Genomic DNA, 20,518 nt, shown 5'->3' on the forward strand with positions numbered 1-20,518 from the left:
TAAAACCTAAGGTGTGCACAGGTTTGGATCTTCTGAGGCCTCTCTCTCTGGCTTACCTATGGACACCTTATCTTCATGTGGTCTTTTCTCTGTGTGTAGGCATTTGTAATGCATGTCCAGAATTTCCTCCTTGTATGAGAACCTACTGGTCAGACTGGATTAGTCTTATTTAACTGGATCATTTCTTTAAAAATCTTACCTTCAGAAATAGTCACATTCTGAGATGGGGGGGGCAGGTTAGAGTTTCAACTTAAGAATCTTGAGAAGATACATACAGTTCAGCTCCTAGAAGCCATCTTTGCCAAGCTTGTATATGTTTAAGCTCTTATGAAATGATTGCACATATTCCTCATTGACCACATGCTTTATGTCTCTGTGTAGTTTCATCTAGATTATTTCCCCTAGGAATGCTCTTATTTCTCAAGAGGAATTAAATTAACGTGATTGGTTTAGCAGCTTATTCTATTACCTTTTGTAAGAGAGTGGTGATTTTAGTTAATTCAGAGTTAAATGTTAATGGTAGATGACTCTACAGTGTAAGAAGTGGGTGAGAGAAATTTCTTAAGGGGAGGTTGAGACTACAAGTAACATTCTTCTTCCTATAAGAAAAACAGGCAGATTTCCTATATTTCAGCATAAGCCTAATCCTGAACAGGAGATCACACTACTGTTTAACAGACTTATATGCTTTCCTTTGTATTTATCTACCTTTTATTCATTTATATCTCCCTGCTTTTCAAACATATCAGAAATTTTATTTTAGCTCAAGATAAAATTAAAATAAAAGAAGAAAGGAAAATTACTTCACCAAGATTTAGCACGTAGAGTGCCCAGACTATGCAGTAACATTAGAGGCACTCATCCTATGACTACTCCAATGTGTGCTGGTACAGTGTGAGAAATACAATTGAAAATTTAGGCCTTAACACATTCATGAGTCTTCGTGTGATTTTGATGTTAAGGAATCATGTGGAGCTAGAAAATTTTGTAGGTAACACACAAAATGTTATTTAACAATGAAATTCAACAATGAACTTTGTTTCTGCAGGCCAGAATCGTTATTATCATGATTACTGACACCACTAAACAAATAAATCTCAGAGCCTCTAAAATCACTTCCTCCTCCAAAAAGAATCACCTTTTAGAAAGTACATGTGGTTACTGTCCCGTGTAAAACCTATAGTTTTTACTCTTCATTAAATTATTAAAAGTAAATCCAAAGGATATAAAATTAGAATACTCAAGCAATACAGTTTGGCAAGTCAATGAAAAGGAAACCATATCATATGGTCTAATGATAGCTCTTGAGAATTGCACGATGGTAAGCTATGTCCAGAGAAAGAAATGAAAGCAAGTCAGCCAGAGTCAGAGAGTACTGTCCCACTTTCTGCTTAATATTGTCCTGCTTCCCAAACAGAACAAAATAATTTATTATGAAATGTATACTGCTTAATAAGCCAAGCATTTGTAGTAGGTGATGCGTTTTATTGCCAGTGTGTTACAAAGGCCTTGCAAAGATGCAGGTATTTACTTGCAGAAATTCCAGGGTTAAATTCATATTAAGCTGTAGAATTGAATGAATTTTTCTATTGTGTTCTTTAAATGCTGTCTAGTTCTTTTTTTATGAACTATTTAATGTTTTTCTGAATGTCCTTATTTTGATTATATCATTGCTTGAAAAAGCATCACCATGATAATGAGGAATGGTGTCTAAACATCTCCTCACAAACTTGAAATGTTAGAAAATTGGTAATTCTAGCTCAGTTTGGACATTTGCTTGTACAGGGCATTTTTTATTTGTATGAGTAAATAAATTATGTGGCTTTATATAAACCTGCAAGTACCTATGGACACTAATACTAAATGCTGTGTAAGATACCTAGAAAAGGTCCAAGATGTAACCCCTGGCATCTAACATGTTGAGAAAGACTTGGCAAGTATATATGAACCCAGCCCTGGTTCTTTAACATAGTGTGCAACTAGGGGCTTATGATGTAGGGAAGACTTAAGAATTTTGGCATATCAGAAAGTGGGAATATTCATAAGCTGATAGAGTTCATAGAAAACTTGAGTTTTTCAATCTGAATATGACTTAGAAAGAAGAGATACGAAAGCATACTCAGCAACCATGAGCAAGGAAGGATCTTGGTACTATTATTAGAAGATTGTCACTGTATGCCCTGAGCAGAAGATGTATGAGAGAAGAAATAAAGAAAACTAAGTTTAAAACAGAGCAGGTAGAGCAGCGAATGAAGGAACCGGAAAGCCAGGGGAGGATAAGATGCAGCAGAAACTAGGAGGGCATGGAATTAAACACGTGGGTGAGGAAACAGTGTGAGGAGATGGACTGGGAGGGCCGCACCAAGGATCAGTCAGACTACAGAGGCAGCTTGTGCTGGTGGGGTTAGTGATGTCAGTCAACAGAGCACTGAAGGAGGGGCCAGGGCAAAAGGCTCTGCTGAATTCAAATAAGCAAGCCCGGATGGTTGACTAGGCAGAGAAAGATAAGTAAAGCAGTGAGACTTGTACTGTTATTGGCCAGTTGGCATTGATGTAAACACAGAGCTGGAAGGAAGTTGGAAAAAAGGAGAAAGCTGCTTATCCTTTACTTCTAGTTTAGAAAAGCATTTTCCTGGAATCGACTCCAGTATGCAAGTGGTAGTCAAAAGTCCAGAAAGATTGCTGCTTGGAACTGGGATGAAAACAAGCAAGCACTCAATAAATTTAGGCATAGCAGAAATTTAAAGGATAGACTATCTCAGAATATTTTGTAGTCTCAGGAAATTTCTGTTCTCTTCTTCTTTTTTTTTTCCCCTGTCATGGGGTCTGAACTCAGGACCAAACCGCTGTCATGGTGGTCCTTTGCTAAAGGCTACCATTCTACCAGTTGAGGCACAGTGCCATTTCCAGTTTTTGAGTGGTTTATTGGAAATAAGAATCTCATGAACTTTCCTGCCTGGGCTGGCTTTGAACCACGATCCTCAGATCTCAGCCTCCTAAGTACTAAGATTACAGGTATGAGCACCTGGCTAGAAATTTCAAGGCATATGCATTTGGTTTTTTTCGCTTAGAAAACACTGCTTTAGGAGTACATAAAAAGAACATGTTTGATGGTGCTACAGTATTAATCTTTCATGAAAAATTCCAAATGATTACAAATCCAAAAGATTTTTAAAGGCTTTTTTTTAGTAAATATGTATTTGTGTAAGTAACAACAAAATTCTTATTTATATAAGAAAATCATACCAGATTTTCCATGTAGGATACAGTTGCTACTAAATTTGTGATTATATGAGCATAGAATGTTCTATTTACTGTCTTCTATATACATAGAATATTTGAAATTAGTTAATAACACACATTAAAATTTTTATTTAACAATCAGTGAGCATCCTAATTATAATGTATTTTACATATGAAAATAACTCAAGATAATGATATTTTTTTGGCTGATCTTAACAGTGATGTAGGTAATGGCCCCCAGTTGTATGTTGTATGCCTGCAATGAATGACTCCATATTCAGACATTGTTTAGAAATGAGCTTTGAAATAAAGGGTAGTAAAGTGCCTCTCATTCAGACCATTGGAATAAAATATATCACATCACTGCCTAGGCATGCCTACTTAAAATGGAATCAATTTGTTTGTTAAGGCAACAAACAAAAGATTTCTCTCAGCATGTGCCACTTTTGTTGGGAAGGCCTGTGCACAGGGTGGGCTAGTTAGGTCTTGGCAACCCAGAGGAAAGGTGCCTAGTATATCATTACATTTCATGGGGGTTTTTTTTGAAGAGAATGAATATGATCAGTCATCTTGCATAGGGTTTGAAAAAGGCTTGTCTCACTGGCAAGCAAACTGTTATTTAAGTACACAATCCACTCTACTACTGAAACAGTTTTGCCAAACTTATCCAAGTATTCTCACATGCTTAAAGATGGTATAAATATCATTTATGGCTAGCAGTTTTCTTCAGACTATATGGAATGTCTTCCTGCTGCCTGATCTAAGTGTCCCAGTTTACATTATGGCCTTTACTGCCTCTGTTTGATGGAGTGATCAGTAAAAATTTAATGACACTATAAAATAATAAAAATGTCATTAATTTACCACGGATCTTGGATGCAGTGGTTGTAAAGTTACATTAATAAACAGAATATTTTTTACAACAAAAAGCATTGTTACGTGGGAACGTATAAATAACGCACATAAATTTAAGAGCAATTTTACTGTTAGCACACACATTATTATGGAATAGCCAATAAGTGTATAAAACATAGTATATAAAATTTTATTAAAATATACTGTGCACATCAAAAATTCAGCTTTTATCTAAGTGCAAAGAAAAGCCATTATTGTGTGCTTACTGTTTCATTGCTGTTCTTTCCCAAGATCACAATTTTACATTTGTTGCCAGCAAGAGGAAGTTGATTTTTTTTCCCTAGATGAAAACAAACCTCTGGTCTTTTAGTTACTCCAAATTCATATTCTCTCTTTCTCTGTCTCTCTGTCTCTCTCTCTCTCTGCCTCTCTCACTCTCTCTTTCCCTCTCCCTCCCTCTCTCCCCCCTCCACTGATGCAAAGATGTAATTGATCAGTCTTGCCAGGGATGAAAAGGAAAAGTTGCTAATTTAATGCAAAGTTAAAAATAATGCTGGAGGAGTTGAATGGTTTGTTCAGTGACTCTGGAAATAAGGGATAATAATGCAGCAGTCTATCTGTCATCAGTGAGGCTGCCCGTCATTGACTGTGATAATATGTGAAGATGATGGATGCTACCATCTTGTGGCTTGTAACATTTAACATTCATCAGCTCTCACTAAAGGGGGCTTTATCATTTAAATATCTTTATTTAATATGCAACATCTACCTCATACATCATAATTTCAAAGCACTTAGAGAGCCCACCATCCTACAACACAGCAGAGCTGACTTTAATTTTTTTTCAATAACTTTTATGTTGCCTGTATGTTTGTGACTGACAGTGCACAGTAAGTATCTGGTCCCATTGCTGCATGGAAAACACACATTCCTCTGTCAACATAAGGAAAGGTATTTTCCAGGGGGGTAGGATTAAATTAGCAGTAAGGTGTTTTACTCATATAATCTATAAAATATTCTACCTGCATTGTGAAGGGCTAGTTCAAGTATGTGAGGAGTTTGGAACTTAAGGGCTTGCCACATACTGTCTGTATTTGCTGCACACCGGGGCATACCTCTTGGCATTTTATGGCCAGGAGTTTATATATTTTCATTCTTCTTTGTGCCCATGTCCACATTCTGTAGTTCCTTGGGTCATGTTCAATCTCACTGTAAAATCTTTGCTTAACTCAGCTGCCCAGACCTAACCTGTAGATATCAGTCTCTTATCTTATGGTTATGTGGCTGACAAATAAATATTCCGAACTATTCTTTGAAGGAAAGAAGGAAATCTTCTGGGAGACTAGGTAGAAATTTATATGAAAGGGCATGGCTTTTCCGGGTCCCTCTTTAATCTCAAACACAGTGCTTAATATTCTCAAATATAAGATGCAACCTACTGCCCCAAATAATTTTTATCATTGATTTATTTTTGCCTACTTAACAAGTATTTCATGAGATATTCTTCCTTGTCTTCGATTCTATCAAAATATTGATATTTTATAGGGAAAGTATCTTTGCAGAGGATTTTTTTTCAATGAAGTAAAAAAATGTATGACTTCAAAGACATGAATGTGCTGTTGAATGCTCTGAGTGGTTTTTGTTATGATTAAAAACAAGCTGATACTCCTGAATTGTGAGTGCACTTCATTTTTATAAGGGAAAAGATATTATCATCTTGTAAGCTTTGTTGTCTTAGGATTTTTACAAACCATGGCATCTAATTTTCCCTCTTCTATTTCCTTGTCAAAATATTGATATCCTTTCAGGAACTTTATTCATTTATTTATTTATTTATTTTTATTTTTACTGAGACTATTTTTTCCAGTAAAATCAAAGAGAATGAATGACTAGAAAGATACTTGAAATCTGCATATTGATAGATGGCATAGTCTGTTGATTTTCACAGAAAGTTGCCTCCCCCCACCATGAAAATACAGTTGCAGGTTGTTCTTGTAAGAGGATTGCAGGTGTCATATCAGAGCTCCCTTTTGCATTTAACGCAGGGAAAGCATTCACATGCAAATATTTGAAATGGGAAACAATGTAATAAAAACAAAGGTTGAATATGTTGCTTTCCCTGCTACTACTCATCTTCACTTTAATTCCTTTTCTTTACATCATGACAACCCAAAGTGCTACTCACAGATAGAAATTGGCTGATTAAAAGCAGCTGTCCTTTCCCTGACAATGTGTGAAACTCCCACGAGGCTTGTGGTTGCTTTTTTGTGTGTCCTGCATCTGGGTTAATTTGTTCTTGTACGGCAGTGTTTTCATAGAAGAAGATATTAGGGAGCCATACTTAATTTGGTTTTTATTTTCAGCCTGTCTTTTATAAGTGTCGTATTTCAGAGGTTTCCCAACATATTGCTACTGAAACGAGTTAGTATTACCCAGTTAGAGAAATTCATGGTTATAATTTTTGTGGCAGATCTTTCATAGAAATGGTGCGAGATTAAAGCGAGGTTTATACTGCATTTTCCTCCAACGCAGACTTCAACATATTCCAGGATGAAGGGAAACTGGAGGACTTCCTGCCCAATTTGACTGAAGGGAATTAATTATAGAAATATAATGATATTCAAAGAAATAATCATATTAGAAAGCACAAATGTAGTGCGGCTGTACAAATGAGGCAGAGTCTCTATCAAGTAATTGTATGTTGCTCCTTAAGAATATTTCCAAGTTTCTAAACATCTTACAGAAGAGAACACTCAGAGTGCTTCTATCTAATGCTGAACGTGCTCAGTACAGAACTAGGTCATTGAACAATAGACTGCACAGCAATCAGCACTCCGCTGCTGCATTATGCATTAAGTATAACATGCAGAAGCCATTCCCGGAGCTGGAAGCTGCTATTTCATGTCTGTAAATTCAAGCTGACATGACATTTAATATTGTTTCATAGTAATGAACAACAAGGTTTCATTCATTCATAAGCATCACACAAAGCCAAGTTTGAGTCTGGAGAGTAACAAGCAGGCGAGAGGGGGACACGTGCTGTGTTCCTGCAGACAAGAACACCATATTAACGATGGTCAGTGAGCCCTCTGCTATGGATCCAGACAGCAGCAGAGCCCTGTTCAGCAGAGCCTCCAATGCCTGCTTCTAGAAGGTCTGGTGAACAGGCAAACTGCTTTGGGTTTCCCTCCTAAAGCAGCAGGGTATTTTAACTTTCCTAGCTCCTGGGCTGGCTAGAAGTGATGTCCTCCTTTTCAGATTCCAGAAAGACACAGTTAAAACCAGTGGGCAAAACAGTAGCAGTGATGCTATTATCTAGTCTACTCGCTTGAAATATTATTTGTTCTTGACATCCTGGTGCATAAAATTTGAATTCCTATTTTCCCAGGAATACCAATACAAGCTCTGATCTGTAAATGTAAAATTTCCTCTTCCATAAATTTAGCAGTATATTTGAACAGGAACTACTCCTTCAAGTTTTTGCATTTTTGGTTCAACTTTCTTTATAGATTACTGGAGCAAATCCAACAGAGGAGAGGTCTGCAGAGCCACTCTGGCGGGTTCCCTCCACACATTTCCTTTCCTTACAGGTACTGTGTTCTCCATGCTGTCAGCACTGAGTAAGTGCCACATTCAGGCCTTAGCAGAATATCCCCATATGTTTTCTTCAAATGATGTCTGCAGCTAGGATCTGGTGGCTCATGCCTGTAATTCTAGCTGAGGAGGAGCCTGAGATCTGAGAATCACAGTTCAAAGCCTGCCCAGGCAGAAAAGTTCACGAGAGTCCAGCAGAAAAATTCATGACACTCTTTTCTCCAATTAACTACCAAAACACTGAAACTGTTGCTGTGGCTAAAGAGGAAGGAAGGAAGGAAGGAAGGAAGGAAGGAAGGAAGGAAGGAAGGAAGGAAGGAAGAAAGGAAGGAAGGAAGAAAGGAAGGAAGGAAGAAAGGAAGGAAGGAAGGCAGGAAAGAAGGAAGGCAGGAAGGAAGGAAGGAAGGAAGGAAGGAAGGGAGGGAGGGAGGGAGGGAGGATAAGCAAGCAAAGAAAAGAAAGAAAGGAAGAAAGAAAGAAAGAAAGAAAGAAAGAAAGAAAGAAAGAAAGAAAGAAAGAAAGGAAGGAAGGAAGGAAGGAAGGAAAGGAGGAAGGGAGGAAAGGAAAGGAGGAAGGGAGGAAGGGAGGGAGGGAGGGAGGGAGGATAAGCAAGCAATGAAAATAAAGAAAGGAAGGAAGGAATAAAGGAAGGAAGGAAGGAAGGAAGGAAGGAAGGAAAGAAGAAAGTCTGCATTAAGGTTTTAAGGAAGGAAAGGAAAGAAAGTCTGCAAATTCAGGTTTTGCCCATGAAGTAAGACAGAAACTAGAAGACAAAAGTAGCTGCTTTGGAATTTTGATTAAGCCTCTGGTTATTCTTCCCCTAGGAAAGAACACGCTTTGAGAATTTGGGGCCTCAGTTAACAGGAAAGTCAAGCGAAGATGGAAAGCTGGGCCCAGGAGTCATCGACCTTACTCGGCCAGAAGATGCAGAGGGTGAGTGTCTTTTCTCTCGTTCTTTTCTGCTTCTCTGTGTATTCCAAAGGGATATCTGAATTAAATGCTGGATACCTGACTTAGATGCCAGATACCATGATGGCCTTGTTTGGGTGTCATGAACTGGGTTTTCTAGGCAAAACACAGGAAATGTTGGTACTTTTTTTCGTTTTTGTTTTTTGGTTTTTTTTGGTCGGTCGTGGGGCTTGAACTCTGAGCCTGGGCGCTGTCCCTCAGCTCTTCAGCTCAAGGCTAGCGTTCTACCACTTGAGCTACAGCACCACTTCCAGTTTTCTGGTGGTTTATTGAAGATAAGAGTATCACGGACTTTCCTGCCCGGGCTGGCTTTGAACCACGATCCTCAGATCTCAGCCTCCTCAGTAGCTAGGATTACAGGTATGAGCCCCCAGCGCCAGCTAATGTTTAAAATAATATATTTTAAAGTTTAAAATAATATAACCCTCCACAGTCCAATAAACAGCAGAATTCTATTTTTTATCTACTCATTACTTCTTTGTTATGAAAAAGAAAAAAAAAGCATATCATGCAGGATTGTATTTTTTTAGTGTTGTTTAATTCTAAATCAAGTGATTGTTAGGTATAATCAAATCATTCTAAAGATTAAATGACAGTTTATAGCAGACTTGACATAATTTTTCTAGTTGATCAGGAGAGGCTCGGACCCGGTCCGGGCACTAACCACGACTGACCCCCTTCAACATCTGAGTGGAAAGAACAGCCTTGCTCTCAGGATGTTTACCTCCAGCACTGTCGATGCTTGCTCGCTCCTCTTCCTTTTTTGTTTGTTTGTCTTAAATGCACAAGCAGCACATCAGCAGAAATTGCTCCCCAGAGGGCCCGTACGATTTATGGGTTAGGTCAGCACTTTGGTAGTAATGTTGCCTGGTTATTTACTGTGTCATCACAGAGTAGGGACTGGTTTTCCCGTTAGCTGTTTCTTTGGCAGAATCTGTCCCACCAGTCAGGGAAGATTAATTTGTTCTCTTTAGAGTAATGTGATACTTCACCCATCTCAGGCCCCAGCAAACAGTCCTTTTTTAGCTTGAGGGGAAGATTCTGACTAGTATCCCTTTGATTGGCAGGACCCTTGAAAAACCATAAAGACATTTCTTCATAGCAGAATGTGAACTGGGCTCTTCCAGCTCAGAAGGCCCTCGCATAAACTGTAAAGGATAGGTGGTAGCAGGCCCAGGAAACACTTGGAAGATTTCCAGAAGGCAGGTTTTTCATATCAGTGAGAAAGACTAATGTTTGATGTTTTTCTGGTGAGAAGAGGACAAAACACATTTTGATTAGTATATGCCTGTGTGTGTGTGTGTGTGTGTGTGTGTGTGTGTTTGAAAAAGAGACAGAGAGGCTAGAAAGAGAAAGAGAGAAAATGAAAAAGGAAGGTAATTAAGGAAGGAAAGATAGTAGAATGCCAAGCAAAGCTATAGTTGCTGTCTTCTTTGAAGAATGTGTAGCAAGAGCATGCTGGCATTTTCACAAGGCACTGGAAGTGCAGCTTTTCCATTAGCAAGGGTTATGATTCCTCTGTCTAGGGAGCCCAAATAATGGGACACTTAGAGTTAGCTGACTGCAACACCGATGTTGTGGTTGGCTTGAAAGTCTGTGATGAAGAATTTCAAATCCGGCCTATCTCAATTTTGTTGGAAGATTGTACTATGAAATACCTAAATATTTGACCTTCTATAATACTATCACTTTGGAGTATCTAATCCATTTGGCTATAGAATATGAGTTATAAGGGTCTAGTACTTAACTTTTGATCTAGCAGATTTTTCTAAATTTGTCATTTACACTTTTTAATTTGGTTTCCCTTTTAAAGTTTAGCAAGGAGTTATTTTAATATAATAAGGTTAAAGGAGAAAGGGAGGGTGGGGAGAGAGAGAGAGAGAGAGAGAATTTCCTGTTCTTCATGCAGGAAATAGGAGTTTCAAACTCTAATTTGGTTTCTTAATTGTGTGTTGGTTATAAATATAGTCAGTTGCCTCTCAATAATGCTGATAATCAGGTTGATGGTATATATACTTGATAAATGACTATTCTGGAGTTATTAAGCATTATAAAAAGAGAACATTAAAAATTATAGAGAATCATATTTTAGAATGTTAAGAAATTCAGATCTCTAGAAATTCCATTCCAAACTTACGTTGTCTAGATTCCTAGTTACTGTTAACTCAAGAAACATTTATCAAGCACCCATAGAAAATGAGTTAAGTATTTTTACAGGTATTTTCTCATATACTATGTGAAGATTTTTTTTCCATTTAACAGGTAAGAAAATTCAGACTGAAAGTCATTAAATAACTTACTATGGACCACATAATAAGGCTAGAACTGAGATTTGATGCCAGCCTAAAATTTCAGCTGCCTACTGCTCCCTTGTATATACAGAAAAATAGGTGGTACCATCTCTTTTTTTTTTTTTTAACAAACTCCTTGTGACCTTCCTCAGTATGGCCATTTCCTTTCCCCTAAATATAGCAGGCCACGCCATACAGCAGCTCTCATGTTACTCCATCACACATAGCAGCAGGGCCTGGTGAGTGTAACCATAGAAGGGCTGTAGTGGCCCACGAGCTTAGGGAGCGTGTGAAAACCTCCCTTCAGAAGCTTGCCCAGAGTTGCCATTGAGACCTCCTGTGCTTTGGGGGACTGTGAGTTCATGAATGGCGTCAAGTTACCTGCTCTAATACGGAGAGCAATGCCATGCCTTTGTGAGGGCTGCTGGGACGGGGGAACCGCCTTCTGCTGACTTCAGGCTATTTCCTGGCATCTGTTCAAGTGGGAACTGATTGCAAAGCCTGCTGGAGTTACAGTTTGTATTAAAGTCGGGTAGATAACAGGTACACATAATACTCTCTCTACTTGCCTCTTCATATTTCCCTCAACAGGAAGATTAAGCAGGGACTGAAGTATCAGAAGAATGAGAAAGTATATTTGCTCTTATACTAAGTTTGTAGTTGAACAAAACAGACAACATTTCTTGGAGAGAGAGAGAAAGAGAGAGAGATAAGGAAGATTAAAAGGGAAATACAAAGCTGGGTGCTAGTGGCTCATGCTTGTAATGTTAGCTACTCAAGAAGCTGAGATATGAGGATTGTGGTTCAAAGCCAGCCCAGGCAGATAAGCCCATGAGACTCTTGTCTCCAATTAATGACCAAAAAGCCAGAAGTAGAGCTGTGACTCAAGTGTTAGAGCACTAGTCTTGAGCAAGAAAGCTAAGGGACAGTGCCCAGGTCCTGATTTCAAGCCCCAGCACAAAAAAAAAGAGGGAAGAGGAAAAAAGATAGACAGACACTATGATTATTGAGAAAAAGTGCTAAGAAGAGCAGGACTTCCTTGGACTTGAGAGAATTCAGAGAGAAAGCAACCTAGGGAGCTGAGTTGCCAGGTGTATTCTGACATCCAGCTCAGGAGCTCCTCTCCTCTATCCATACTCCTCTCCTCCATCCATACATGACCATTTCCAAATTTTCTCCAGTTTTAGAACAATGTTTTGAAGGGTTGTGCACTTCTGTGGATCTTCAGAAAGGACTAAAGTAAGTCAGCCCAAAAGATGAGGTCCTGGTCCAACCAGGCCTCCCAGAAAAATATCTGCCAGCCATGAAAATGACAATATCACTTAGTAAGCAATTTGTAGACCTGCTTCATAGCCCTGGGCATGGAGCAGCAAAGAAAAGGTCACCAAAAGAGGCAGCTGTGCATGTGTATTAACCACTCATCAAAATCAAAGGACAAAACCATAAGCAAGGAAAACAGAAATTAAAAATATAAAAGGCAAATGCCTTCAAAATTTTATTTTTAAAGTCCAGCTGTTATTTGGCTTGAATGTGACAAGACAGCATTTCTTGTTCACCATGATATTTATAAAGCTACAAATTCAATGGTGCTGAAGACTCAGGAAACATGGTTAAGGTTTTGTTATATTTCAAAGTAGCTGAAGGTTTAACATGTATCTAGTATACAGAATTTGTTTTATTCCATAAAGGACAAATAAAGATGAGGGACTTGATTAGTAGGGTGTGTCACCTTGTGTTAACAAAGAAGAGCTTTTAAGGACTTTCTGGCATTTCTCTTCTCCCTGCTCCACTTAGGCAAGAGTACAAGTTTAAGGCCAACCTCCCAATTTTAAGGTGGCATAGTATAGTAGGCAGGGCTCTGCCCTGCTTATTAGGAGGTTGGCATAAAGTCCCTTTGATAAGTGACTGAAAACAATTAATTACTACCTCTAAACTTAAATTTCTTTATCTTTTAAAAGAGGCATGTTGAGCCTCCAGGCTCACACCTGGAATCCCAGCTACTCAGGAGGCTGAGACCTGAGGATCAAGGTTCAAAGGCCAGGCCAGGCAAGAAAATCTGTGAGATTCTTATCTCCAATTAACCACCAGAAAACTGGAAATGGTGTTGTGGCTCAAAGTGCTAGTCTTGAGCAGAAAAAGCTCAGGGAGAGCACCCAGGCCCTAAGCTCAATCCCCAGGACCACCACCAACAACAAAAGAGGCATGTTGGATTGAATTATCACAAAGGTCCCTTCCAAATCTGCAGTTGATATTAGGGGCTTCATAAAACACTCAAGTGTATTTGGTCTATCCACAATAAGTTACATTTAGTGGGGGTTTTTTTAGTGGTTTTTTTTTCATAGAAATACCTTAGAGAATATATTTGTGTCACTTGCTGAAATGAATTTTCATGTTCTTTGAGCTTTCCTGTTTATTAATGAGAATCTCTCCAGTAGTATTTCCCAATAGTCCACAGATTGGCTCCTTCCCTCTGTTCTCATTCTCTTACCCCAGCAACATTATTTGGCTTTTCAAAATATATTCTTTCTGTCTCTTCTCTCTTCTCTTTTCAGTTTTCTCTTTTCAATTCTCTCTGTTTCATTTGCAGTCTCTGCCTCTGTCTCTTAAACCTGGGATTTCATACTGTTTCCAGTGTGGTTTGGATAAGAAAACATTCTTTGTAAATTTTTCATCTATTGAACCCCTACTTTAGAACAGTACTTCATTTGGAGCTGAGGAATCATGAGCCTATAATTTAGGGATGAGCGCTGAAAGTGATTGTTTGTCAGACTTTAGGCCCTGTATTAAAAGTTAAAAACTCCTGTTCATTTGAATGGAAATTAATATGTGCACTACGAATACCCTTGTTTAGTACTATTGTGGGGGAGGGGAGGTAGGTAGAAGAAAGTGTGTGTGTGTGTGTGTGTGTGTGTCTGTGTGTGTGTGTCTGTGTGTGTGTCTGTGTGTGTGTACTGGGGCTTGAACTCATGCCTGTCCCTTGGCTTGCTTTCTTGCACAAGGCTCTACCACTTGAGTTACAGATCCACTTATGTTTTTTGCTGGTTAATCAGAGGTGAGTCTCGCATACTTTTTCTGCCAGGGCTGGATTTGAATCACTATCCTCAGGTCTCAGCCTCCTGAATAACTAGGATTACAGGTGTATGGCACCAGGACCCAGCTTCTACTTCTAGCTTTTGGCTGCATAATTGGAGCTAAAATGTCTCACTGACTTCTCTGCCTAGTCTAGCATCAATCCAGGACCCTCCCATCTCTCAGCTTTCTGAGTAGCTATGACCACAGATGTAACTCAGGACTCTTGCTCTCAGATTTATCTAGAAGTTTTTTTTATAGATCATAATTAATTTGTGAATTGGATCACAGCTCAGATGGCCTTAATCTTCTCAAAGCCTCTTCCTTCTCTCTTCCTCCTCTTCCTTCTTTTTAGGATCCTCTGGTTAGTGCCAGCATAAGCTCTATGCTTAAGGACAAATACTGGAGGCTACAGGTTTTCTTTTTCTTTCATATGCACTACTTAATGTGCACTCTTAAAAATCCTGCTTTCTCTTTGATCCATACTCTTGGACATTTTTGAAGCTTTTCTCATTCCTCTTTCCCTCTAGATGCCTGCTCGTGGTGCAAGAGAAAGATTGATTCCATGATACATGACTCATTCAAGGCAGCAGAGGCAAGCTATAGGCTAATCTAGGGTGGGATTTAAGTGCTATAACTGCTTGTACTCTGGAATGTAAAGGTCATTAGTTCAAGCACACCAGAGCAGAATACAGGCTTCACATTGCAACAGTTAGATTCTCCAATTTGGAATAAAGAAGAGAGGTTGTGAAATCCATAATTCTGGCCAAGAAATCCCTCTCATATCCCTGACATGCGGTCATTTCAGTTTTTTCCAATGCTTTCAATAGGATAATGACAGGAAGCTGATGCCCTAAGATGCTCATTCTAATTCTCTTAGTGCATTTTTATTGTTAATAATTTATAGCCAGATTTGTCTCGGTTTCCTTTTCACTTCTAGTCTGACTGGTGGACTCTGGAAAAATAAAAATATAATTTCTCTAGATGACACCTTTCACCCATTCAGATAATTACTCAGGCACTAGAAGACTTAAATTCTAGTTTTTCCATTTAGGCAGGTCGTTTCCACTTTCCTAGATGATTTCTAGTTTATAGATTAAGAAAAAAATCTCTAATTTTACTGCCATATAATTGAACTCATTTGCTAGTATGAAAATTACAAGGTAGCAAATATCAATTAGGAACCATGAAATCTTTTAAATCTATTAATTAGTCAGACCACAGTGGTTCATGTCTGTAGTCCTAGCTACTCAGCAGGCTGAGATCTGAGGATCTTAGTTCAAAGCCAGCTTGGCCAGGAAGGTCTGTGAAACTCATCTCCAGCTAGTAAATCTGTGGCTCAAGTGATAGAAGGCCATCTTGAGCAAAATAGCTAAGGGAAAATGAGTGACCAGGCCCTGAATTCAAACTACTTTGTTCAGAAATATCCCAGAGATGACATGAAAATGTCCAACTACTAGATCATGTAGCAGGACTAAAAGAGAAAGGTATGGTGCATATGAAAAGACCTTGGTGAATCAGAAGGTGCATTAGGCAAGGTTGTACTATAGGAATTGAAATCTCGCCTTTCATGGCTGCCTAAATTAGTGTGTCCAGGCATCTCAGAGAAGTGAATAGGCAGTTTCTACAGGGCAGCAGACTGGGGTCATAAGCCAGGTCGAGCAGTGAAGAGAGGCACAAGACATGGTAAAGATGAGTAACAGCACATGGGCTAAGAGATAAGCAGAGTTCAGGAAGCCTTTTTCTCTGGACTAACTCTGTTGTATGAGTATCACAGAAATGTATTTTACTGTGGATATAAACAGTTTTAGAGGATCCTGTGCACCAGTTTATATCAGCACTATATATAAAGTGCAGCACTCTTAAACAAGCAAATAAACTTCTCTTAAAGAAATATATTTGCTGTGTCTTAAAAGCTCTCAAATAACTTTTAATGTTGGTAGAAAACAATTTCCATTGAACTCTTCAAGTGATAGATAGTACTGATGGGACCAGAGAGTGAGATGTCAAGATTCTTGTATAACTTCATCCTCTAATACTCCATAAAGGAAATTCAACCTGCTCCTCATAGTTGCTTAAGCTTGAAAGCCAATCACAGACCCAGGCTTCCTTTAGTGAAGAAAAAGGTAGCCTTGCCCAGGGCCTGATTTCTCAATGGATTGCCTGTTAATGAGTTGCCAACGTCGATATGTAAAATCATAACCAAAACAAATATGGGCTCCGAATATCCTTTAACCTGAAGAAGACATGCTACTGTTGAATCACACATAAGTATTACCCAACTCTAAAGCAACTACGTGTCAAAGATTAATTGTTGTCTACCAAGAAAATTAGATTCAAGACAAGAACAGCTAGCATATGGTCCCAGTGGGATTGCAAAATTAGTCTTTGCTTCCTTAGCACTATGTCTGCTTCACAAAACGAACACATTAGAATAAACCCTAGTGGTAGAGGTCTGTCTACCATGTGTGAATTCACTGTGTAAACTTGTCTTGGAGTATAAAATTATCTAGGTCTCTGTCCCAGAATCCTCATTTCCTAGCAACAGGAGCCACCTAAATGTCTACATGAAGGCGTAGAATGCAGCCTAACCTCAGGCTGGTAGGATTTGAAAATCATCTGGCTAATTCTGAATGTTCTTTTAATTTATCTCTGCTTAAAAGTCAAAATTGGATTTCTCTAACTGGCTGTTTCCTTTTCTGCAAGTAACAATGTTATGTTAGGGTTTGGTTTTTTTTTTTTTTTTTGCTCTGTTTTTGGTGTTGTTTTAACTTTAGCCAGGATATTCTTATATTTGACTTCCTCCATCATCTGGATACTTGTCTCACTTTATTCTTCTTATCTGCTAATCTTGTTTGCACCCACTATATACATTCTTTTTTTATAGTTTTTGAACATAGTTCTCTATAGGTTGAACTTGATTGCCAGGAACCAGTTCTTTCTTTTTTTAAGAAAATATATTTTTTATTGTAAAGATACTATACAGAGGGGTTACAGTTACATGAGCAAGGAAATGAGTCCATTTCCTATTGAGCATCGTTGCCTCCTCCTTTGTTTTTCCACACCATCCCTTTCCTCCCCACAAAGTTGTAAAGTTCATTTTCAACATATTGTCTTGTACATCTCGTTGTTACAATGGGTCATCCTGTATCCTTATTTCAGCATTTTGGAATCTACTCTTTCTAACCAGGGTCTATCCCTGAGGGCCTCACAATCTTCAATTTTATTCATAAAGTTTAAACAAGTTATAGTTTGCTGATTATCTCTCATACCGTTGTGTTCACCAAGCTCCACACAAAACCTCTACACACTTGTACTCAGTAAATATTTGTTGAATTGAATATGTTTTGGAAACAGCTAGATTCCATGTTGCAGAAGGCCATGTTGCCAGACTGAAGAATTTGGACTCTGCCACCAAATAGATAGGTATTAACCTTTAACTGTTAAAGATTGACTTTGGCCCAGAGTCTAAGAATAATGGAAACACAACAGTTAGGTGGGCCCTGGAGCTCTGTTAGTCTCTTTAATTACTCTTCTACCTTTATTTCTTTATATCTGTGTGCCTGTCCATATTATGATGTCATGAAAAAGCTAAGCAGGTGCTAGGTAGCTTTTCATTCACATCTCCTCTCCTTCTGAATATACTACACATGTGAGAATGCTTGTGGCTGATCAATACCTGACAGTTTTACACTTGTACTTGTTGTTTGGGGGAGGGTCCCCCCCCCTGTGGCTTTTGTTTGGTTTATACTTTCACCTTAAACCCGTAGCCTCAGGTGAGGTCACGGTGCCAGAGGGAAGAGATTGTGTAAGAATACCTCAGCATTTGCATTACACTATAAACATTTAAGCTACAGAAGATAACCGAAGTAAAAATATCACATCTCAGCTCCGGAGAGAAAAATTTCATAAGTAATATTGTAACCATTTTAAATTTATATAAAAATACAAATTGAAACCTACTAGGATGTGTGTGTATATATATATATATATATTATATAACATATGTAAACATTTTTTTTTTCATAGCAGAGAAACTCCTTTATCAGCTCAACTGTTCTCTGGAAAGGTCCCTGCTGCATAACAGTGTAGTTACAACGCAGGATAACACCTGGTTCCTGATACATAGTTAGAGCTCTTAGTAGGGAAGAAAGAACAACTTAGAGATGTCCCTGAAGCTTCCTTGCCCACCATTTCTTGTAGTTCCACAGGCTGTAATCAATCCTAACCCTACATCACCCACTAGGGGACTGACTGAAAAAAAGCAACCTTGACACTATGTTGGAAACTATACAACCTGGAGGGGAGGAGATTCGGGAGGGGAAAAACTGAGAGAAAATGAGGGAGGGGGTGACACTGTTCAAAAAGAAATGCACTCATTGCCTGACTTATGTAACTGTAACCCCTCTGTACATCACCTTACTAATAAAATTTTTAAATAGATAAACAATCTGTACATTTACAGGATGCTGGTATCTTCCTTTTTTCTGCCTCTGGTTAAGGCAGCCAGGGCTGGTTATTATTCTCACATGCAAGAATTAAGGAGATACGAGATGGTTGGACTTTAAACAAATATATTTCATTTTAGTCTGTATCCTAGAGATCCTTTAGAAATATATTTTTAGTTTTGGATCAGAATAGAGGCCCTATAAAGGAGCAAATTGCCCTCCACAGTTAACTTATGGGCTATTTTTTTTAACTATCTGAACAACAGGACATGAACACAACCAGGTAATGAGGAAAGTCTAGAAGATTGCAGCTATCATTTAATCATTCACTGTGTTCCTGTTGCTATTACTTCTTTTTTTTGTACTTTTTCATAGTAAAAATACTGTTGTTACTATTAGTTCTGTTGCCATTCTTACTGCTATTGTTTCTAAAGGAACGAGAACTACTATTTAATATATAAGTTCTAGCTTCTAGTCACTTTATTGGAAATTAGCATATCTTCTCATTTGTTCCTCAAAATGATATTGCAAAGTAGACATTATTAGCTCTTTTTGTAGGGAGATGAAATTATAGTTAGAGATTTTTTCTAAGAATTTTTTACAAGGAAAGATCAAATCTATAAGTTAAGCCCTGAATTATCTAAGTACATAGCATTTGAGCTATATTGTCTCTGACTCTCCACCTCTTTCAGTTTAGGATGACTGAGCTGGTTGCCATTGTTGGAGTATCTTTTTCCTATAGTTTTCATTAAAAATTAATTATAAATAGAAATGTGTAGATATTTTATCTTTTAATATTTCAGACTATGCAGATATCAGGCACCTTGCATGTACTTTGACTGACTCCCAGGATACAGACATTTTGATGGTTTATATGACTACCTCAAACCCCTGAGCCATCTCCTTCTTAATAGTATGTCCATATACTCATCTTAAAAACAATAGCTTTTCCTGAGCTCATAAACCAACCCTCTCATTCTACATTCTATGTTCTACATTTCCTATCAAGCATTGTTACCTCCTCTTTTGTTTTTCCTCCGCCATCCCTTCCCACCTCCACAACTATACTCACCACCGCCCGCCCCAGGCCTAAATTGTAAAGTTCGTTTTTCAATATAGTGTCTTGTACATCTCATTGTTACAGTGGGTCAACCTGTATCCCATTTTGTTTTTTTCCCTTCCCCTCCCCAAATTAGGAAAGTGTATATACAAGATGCAGGGAACCAACATCAAATACAGTGAGAACAGGGGTTATACCATGGGGGAGGGGCATACAAAGCAACAAAAAAATCACATAGTATCTTATAAATACATTAGAAACAATAGCAAGAAAGAAAAAACCACTTGTGTCCCTATCTTGGGGTTCATTTCACTTAACATCATCTTATCTGGTCATATGTACATAGCTTTTGACCTTTTCTGCTTGTCCCAGACATATACTAGGTATTGCAAATAAAGGAAACTATACTAAAGCTACCAGCACAACTATGTTTATTGCAGCATTATTTAACATAGCTAAGATATGGAACCAATCCAGATGCCCCTCAGTAGATTAATGGATCAAGAAAATGTGGTATACACACACACACACACACACACACACACACACACACACACACTGACACAATGGAATTCTATGCCTCCATCAGAAAGAATGACATTGTCCCATTTGCTAGGAAATGGAAAGACTTGGAAAAAATTATATTAAGTGAAGTAAGACAGGCTCATTAGTATGAGTTTTTAAGGCAAGATCTGGATTCCATTGAAACAATTCATTTTAGAAATTAATGTTTGAGTTGTGTTGCCTTTGACTAATGCTAAACCTTGGAAGCAATGAACCTCTCTAAATGACACATTTTTATCATATGGAATGAAGTATGTGAATTGGGCAATCTTTATTGTGTATCATGTTTATGTTATCCAATTTCTGAGTGTCTTTTATGCTAATGTTGTGCTATTCAAGGAAGGTCAATTGTATTTGTTCACACACATCCAATAACATTAGAATTTATCAGATTTGATATTCTTCTGTTTTTTGGGTTTTTTTTT

At 38.2% G+C, this 20,518-nt stretch overlaps 1 protein-coding gene across 1 annotated transcript in view; it reads left to right on the plus strand.

The window, feature by feature from the left end:
* The window catches only part of Sox6 (SRY (sex determining region Y)-box 6), a 371,334-nt gene that overhangs the window by 322,737 nt on the left and 28,079 nt on the right, over positions 1 to 20,518 (plus strand). Inside the window, exon 13 of the mRNA XM_013034148.1 lies at positions 8,517 to 8,625. Coding sequence (XP_012889602.1) covers positions 8,517 to 8,625 — 109 coding nt within the window. The remainder of the gene's footprint in view (positions 1 to 8,516; positions 8,626 to 20,518) is intronic.

This window comes from Dipodomys ordii, unplaced genomic scaffold (genome assembly GCF_000151885.1).
Source record: "Dipodomys ordii isolate 6190 unplaced genomic scaffold, Dord_2.0 Scaffold183, whole genome shotgun sequence".
NCBI classification, from domain to species: Eukaryota; Metazoa; Chordata; class Mammalia; order Rodentia; family Heteromyidae; genus Dipodomys; species Dipodomys ordii.